Genomic DNA, 6,000 nt, shown 5'->3' with positions numbered 1-6,000 from the left:
GGGAGCTCCTGGTGCCGGTGTGTGGGGGCAGCCCCCGGCCTGCCTCCTGCCCTGTGGCACTGGCCTGGCCCCCGCAGCTCCGATCCCCATGGGTGTTCCTCCGGGAGGTGCCCTCCGGGACGTGGCTGCTCCCTCAAGGTCCAGGGGACCCCGGGGCCACCCAGGCTGCCTTAGGGCCTGACGCTTCACGGACACCCTCAGCCCACTGGGTGCTGCGTCTGGGTCCCTCCCGTGGCCCCAGGCCCATCAGGAGCCTCGGCAGTTCCTGACGTTCGCCTTGGGAGGGAGGGGGCGCCCGTGAAAGCAGAGGGACAAGCACAGCAGGTGGGCACCGTGGGCATTTATTTGCGGCTGCCAACTGGGCAGCCTGGGACACCCGGAGCCTTTCAAGACGGCTCTTCCAGCGAGAGGCACGGGGGTGCGGGGACAGAGCCCCCCGGGGCCTCTGGGGAGCACCCAGAGGCGGAGGCACGTCTGGCACTGAGGCCTGGCCGGGTCTGGGGGGCCGACGGGCACTCAGGGAGACTGGACCATGCGCTTGTGGGCGTCGAAGACGTAGCGCTTGAAGGACAGGCTGAGGCCCACGGGCTGGGCGGGCTCCGGCCGCTCCGCCTCTTCCGGCTTGGCTGCCTCGCCCCGGCCAGCACGGCCCCGCTTCTTGAGGGCGGACGTCAGGATCTTCTTGGACTCGGGGCTCAGGCCACCTGCGAGGCACAGAGGGGGAGCCCGTCACTCCATCTGGTCCCCGACTCTGCAGTGACCCCCCGGATGGAGCCCAGACCCCCCAGCACTGGCCTGGCCCGCCGGCCCCCCATGGAGCCAGGACCCCCCCCCCATCACCGGCCGGATCCACACCTCCTGTGCCCCCGCACCTCCCCCAACGCTTGTCCGGCACCAGCCCGTCTGGCCTGGGGCTCAGCGAGGCTCCCACCAGCTCCCAGCCCCCTGCCTGTGCCCATCCTGTGCCCAGGCCCCTGGGGCAGCCCCGTGCTTGCTGGCTGTGTCCTCTCCTGCCGTGAACGGCTCGCTGCCCCGGGCACTCACTGACTCTCACCAGAGACCCCAGACACTCTCCGGCCCAGGGTGACTCTGCGGGCGGCATCACGTTTCTGCCCAGGGACCCCGGCGGGTAAGAGGGCGGAAGGAGGGGCCGGTGAGCTCCGGCTGGCACCCCCTCCCTGGGTGCTGGCGGACGCTGTCCCCTGACTCCAGGCCGAGTAGGGCGGCCCCACGGATCCCTGGCTCCTTTCAGCACCCAGGCCGGGTGCAGACTCTGCTGCTGGCTGAGCGACGGCAGAACTCGCTTCCTGCTGGCGTCCGCCGCCTACTGCTCTCTGTTCCTGCGACCGGTCCTGGGACCTTGCGCGCTCACGACGGCTGATGCTGTTCCTCCATGCGGACGCCCTGCCCTCCCCAGTGCCAGGGCCCCTTTCTGCAGGATTTGTCTTTACAAGGAGCCTGCCTGGGGGCAGCAGGAGGCAGCCTCTTCATGGGCCGCCGGTGGGGGCCACCGTACCTGGGAGCCCTGGGGGGATGGGCTGAAGCTCAAGCCAGCCTTGCACCAGCGGGCACCCCAGGACCAGCCACTCCCCTTCTGTGAGCTCTGCGACCCTGCCGGGGGTCCTGGTGGAAGTGAGCTGTGCCCTCCCGCTCTGGGCAGCGAGGGTCCTGGCAGGCCGCTGTGCCCCAGGACGGGCACTCACTCCTAACACACACAGAGGGGCTCCATCAGCCACAGACCCCCGGCTGGGTGTCAGGAGCCTGCAGGGTGCGGGTGGGCACCCCCTGCCCCACCTGTGCCGGCGCCTGGGGAGTCCTCCCCTCCCCGCCTGGGCGCTGGCTGGCTCCCCGAGGAGAGGAGCCCTGCGTCACACCAGGAAGACCCCTGTCGCCCACACCCCACATGCCCGTGGGGAGCGGGGCCTGAGGGGGCTGGGCTGGGTGGGCGTGTGAACTCTGGGCCACATCTGGGGCTGAATGCAGGCGGCCGCCCCCAGCCCGTCACCCGGGAGCGGGGGTGTCCACCTGAGGCAGACTGTGGGAAACAGCGCAGCAGGGGACCCACGCGAGGAGCAGCTCTGGGCATCTGGGATGGGGACGACCGCAGGCGCGGTCGGGGCGGCCCTGCCCCCGCACAGGCCAGACTCCAGCCCCGCACAGGGGCTCCGCCCACCTCTCCACCGCCCAGGGGTCCGGGCGCTCAGCCGAGGAGACTCCGGGATGGGGTGGCCGGGGTGGCCGAGGGGCCCGCTGCCCTGGGGATCCAGGCTCCTGCTGGGCAGTGGGTTGTGGAACTGCAGGCCCTGGGCCAGGGCGCAGGGCGTGGGAAGGGCCCCGGGCCAGCCCTCCCGCAGGCGCCAGGCCGGCAGGTGCCCTCTGCCTCCAGGCTCCTCCTGCAGGGCGGGGGCTGGCACCAACCCTGGCGGACGGCATGGGTGCCTGGGCCCTCTGGTGCTGTGAGGTCTGACGGCTGCAGAGGCAGGGGGCTCCCAGGGTCGGCCCCTGGCAGGGAGACAGGCGCGGCCCAATCTGCCGGCCATCTCGCTGCGAGGGCTCTTGTTAGCCACACACCTCGCGTTGCCCGGAGCAGCAGAGCCGGGAGTCTACCAGGCGCTGGCGAGGATGCAGAGTCTCTTGCTGCCCTCTGCTCCATTACGGGGCAGCCTGGACACGGGGCCAGCACGCTGACCAGCAGAGAGCATCCGCTGGGGCAGCTGGCTGTTGGGGTTCCTGGCAACGGTACTGGGAGCCGCCTTGTTTCATGGTGGCCTTTCCCCTCGGCTGAGAGGCCAGTGGCGTGGACGGAGGGCAGGTCAGGGCGTCGGTGGTCGCCCGGAAGCCTGCGCACAGTGCTCCTGGCCTGGGAGACGCCGGGGACGGTTCTCAGAGCTTGGGTCTGAGAAGGGGCAGGCAGGAAGCAGCAGCAAGACGGGCGGGCGGCCTGCAGGCCAGCGGGGGCGGGGCCGTGGGCTGGCCCCCCCCCGGGAAGGACCGGGGGGACCCCGGGGGCCTGGCGCCGCGCACCGGCCACGTGGAAGGGCTGAGGGCCGCATCTGAGCGTCCAGTCCTGGGGGGAGCGTGACGCCTGGGGACAGCAAGCATCTGGCCCCGTGCTGGTGGGGCTGTGGGGCCAGGGCTCCGGGGGGACTGCGGGCTCCGTGTCCGCAAGGTGCCCCCGAGTCGGGCTCGCAGGCAGACAGGGAGGGTCTCAGCCGCCGAGGCTGAATTCTGGTGGCCCTTCCCACCGCCTGCCACCCTGGGGACCACTGCCCTGGGCGACTGCTGACCGGGGGCCGCCATGTGGACCTCCGCCCAGGTGACGGCGCCTCTCTCTTCCTTCGCATCCTGGGTCCTGAGTGTGGCCCCGCGGCCACCACACCAAGGGCACCGCGTCTGGCCACGTGCCCTGCCCTCTCTGCTGACTCCTCCTCAGCCACCATCCCAGCCAGGCTGCCGGGGCCTCCCGGAACCCCCTGGGCAGGAGCTCCCCGGCGGCCGGTCAGGGGCGAGGGCGGGGACGGGGGTCTGGCCTGTGGGAGCAGGCGGGTGTGTCGGATGAAACCAGAGGTGGGTGAGGTCCCGCCTGGGTGCGCAGGGCAGCAGACCGGGGGCCACCCAGCGGGAAACGCCGCCCACTGGGCAAGTGGCCCGCCCGTGACCCGGCTGGCGGGGGCAGGAGGGCGGGCCGCCAGGCTCCAGGTGCTTATAGCGCCTGAACCCGGGCTCAGGCGTCCCTGCCCCTTCTCCCTAAACCTGGGGACTCTCGGAGCCCAGCGGCCTGCCCCACCCCCGTCCAGCGGCCTGGGGGCGGCGGGCGTGACCCTGGGGGCGACGCTGCTCCCCGCGGCTCCCCCTGGGGACACTCTCCCAGGGCCGGGCTGGCCTTTCTCACCGAGCGCCAGCCCCACACAAAGGCACAATGGGCCGGAGGCCGCTGGCCGGGCCGGGCTCGTAATCAGGGAAGAATGTGGCCGCACTGTTTCCCAAGGCCGGGCCGCGGGTGCCGCCCCGACACGGCCATCAAAGCCGCCAAACTGCCTCCAGCTGCTGGCGTGGCTTTCATGTCAGGGGCCAGCCTGGGTGAGGGGCCTCCACGCGGGTGGGCGGCCCGCACCCTCCAGTGGGAACGGAGCCCTGCAAACGGCTCGGGTCAACGGCCCCCGCAGTGGCCCCCCTTGGCCGGCCCAAGTCCAGCCATTCCCGGGGCAAGCAGCTCTGGGCAGAGCTGAGACGCTGCGGCAGGCCGGGGGTGGGGGGTCGCTTTGTGGGAGTCGCGTGGTGGGGTGACGGGGACTGGGGAGCTCAGAGGACACAGGGACCGTGAGTCCAGCCAGAGCCCCACTCAGAACGGGGCAGGTGTGGCTGAGGCCGGCCGGGGCCAAGGAGGACGGGCAGCCGGATGGGTGGTGGAGCACAGGAGGAGCGAGCTCAGTGCGGGGTGGGCAGGCAGGGCCGCCTGAGGACTGGCACCCTGACTCCCCTCCTGCCGAACTTGGGGGATGGCGACTTTGGATGGAACGCCTCCTCCAGGAGGCCAGGCTGCTCACACGCTCCCAGACTCGAGCTTGGCGGGCTGGGCAGAGGGGGCCCAGTTTCCCTCCTTCCCCGTCCTGCTACGGACCCCGTATGTAAACAAAGATGCAATTTGCTTTAAAAAGATAAGGTGATTAGGCTTTTATCAGACGTGTGCTCCGCCTACGACAAAGGGAATCGGGGAGGCAGCAGCGGCAACCGGCCGTCTGAGGCTCCCGCGCTCCACGGGTCCTCACGGCCCTTTGATGGGCGGAGGCGAGGCAGTGGGCGTCTGCACCCCTATTTTGATGTCTTAATGTTGCCTAATTCCTCCTTTAATTTATATTAAGCTTCTTAGCAGCAATGATGAATTCTTCAAAAACAAAAAAGGACCCTTTGCAGAAATCTTCCCCACACTGTGTAAATTGAAATCACAATGTAGCTAAGGCTTTGGCGACCGGGCGTGTGTGGGGAGGGAAAGTAGGGTGCCGTGCGGAAGGAAGGACTTTGTTTTAAGGTGAAAAAGAAAACCATTCTGAAGTAGGAAATGACTTGGCTGCGAGCATCAGACAGAGGGTGGGTCGCAGGGGCGGCCTGGGCAGAGGAGTCCGAGGTCGCCTGCAATGGGGGCACAGCTGGTGCGGGGCTGCTGGGCGCCCGGGGACCCCCCAGCGCCAGCGTCGGCTCCCGCTCCCCTCGGCCAGGGTAGGCGTGATAGGGCTGTTCCCGGGCTACGGCCTGGAGCCCCAGGCGGGCCTCGGACCCTGCAGCGGCAGTGGGCGCCCCAGCGCGGGGGAGAGCAGGCCCGGGACCAGCCTCCTGGCAGGAGCCTCCAGGCTCTCGGGCCAGCTCCCTCTCTGATCTGCCTGTGGGTCGGCAGCCAGAGATCCTTCCAGAACAAAGACCCGCGCGCCCCTCTCAGCAATCCTCAGCCGCTCCTCGGGCCGGCGTCCAAGCTCTCCAGCGCGGCCTTGCCAGCGTCTCCTGCACACCTGTGTGCCCGCACCCACGGCTTCGCTCCTGCCAGGCCTCCTCCTCGCCCCCCACCCCACCCAGCACCCTCCCCCCGACACACACACAAGTCCTAGAGCAGGCTGGTCTGCAGAGAGCACACACGCGCACACGCTGTGCACACATGCCTCCAACAGGAGGCCCCAGAGGCAGGGCCGCGGCTGCGGAGGCCTGGTCAGCTCCCGGCGGCCTCGCGCTGGCCTCCCCCTGGCTCTGAGTGGGGGCTCCTGGGTCGGGATGAGCCAGCTGGGGGTACACACCCGCCGGCCCTGCCTCCGGGAGCCCACGCTGGTCACTGACCCTCCTGCGGGGCCTCCTCCACCCGCAGCCCCCCGAGGCTGGTGTGTGCAGGCCTGGGACCCGGTGGCCCCACCGACACGGTCCCCGTCGGCAAGAAAGCTGAATCTGAATCCTCCAGACACTCACTCCCTAAATGCATACACTTTCTAACGGCAGTTAACCTTCAATCAAAATACC

General features: G+C 69.8%; 1 protein-coding gene across 1 annotated transcript in view; it reads right to left on the bottom strand.

The window, feature by feature from the left end:
• Nucleotides 1-320: 320 nt before the first annotated feature.
• The window catches only part of EEFSEC (eukaryotic elongation factor, selenocysteine-tRNA specific), a 110,562-nt gene continuing 104,882 nt past the window's right edge, over nucleotides 321-6,000 (bottom strand). Inside the window, exon 7 of the mRNA XM_027523939.1 lies at nucleotides 321-704. Within this exon, the coding sequence (XP_027379740.1) occupies nucleotides 517-704 (188 nt within the window). The 3' untranslated portion in view covers nucleotides 321-516. The remainder of the gene's footprint in view (nucleotides 705-6,000) is intronic.

Source organism: Bos indicus x Bos taurus, chromosome 22, assembly GCF_003369695.1.
Source record: "Bos indicus x Bos taurus breed Angus x Brahman F1 hybrid chromosome 22, Bos_hybrid_MaternalHap_v2.0, whole genome shotgun sequence".
In the NCBI taxonomy this organism is placed as follows: domain Eukaryota; kingdom Metazoa; phylum Chordata; class Mammalia; order Artiodactyla; family Bovidae; genus Bos; species Bos indicus x Bos taurus.
This window is presented reverse-complemented; position numbering and strand designations above follow the sequence as displayed.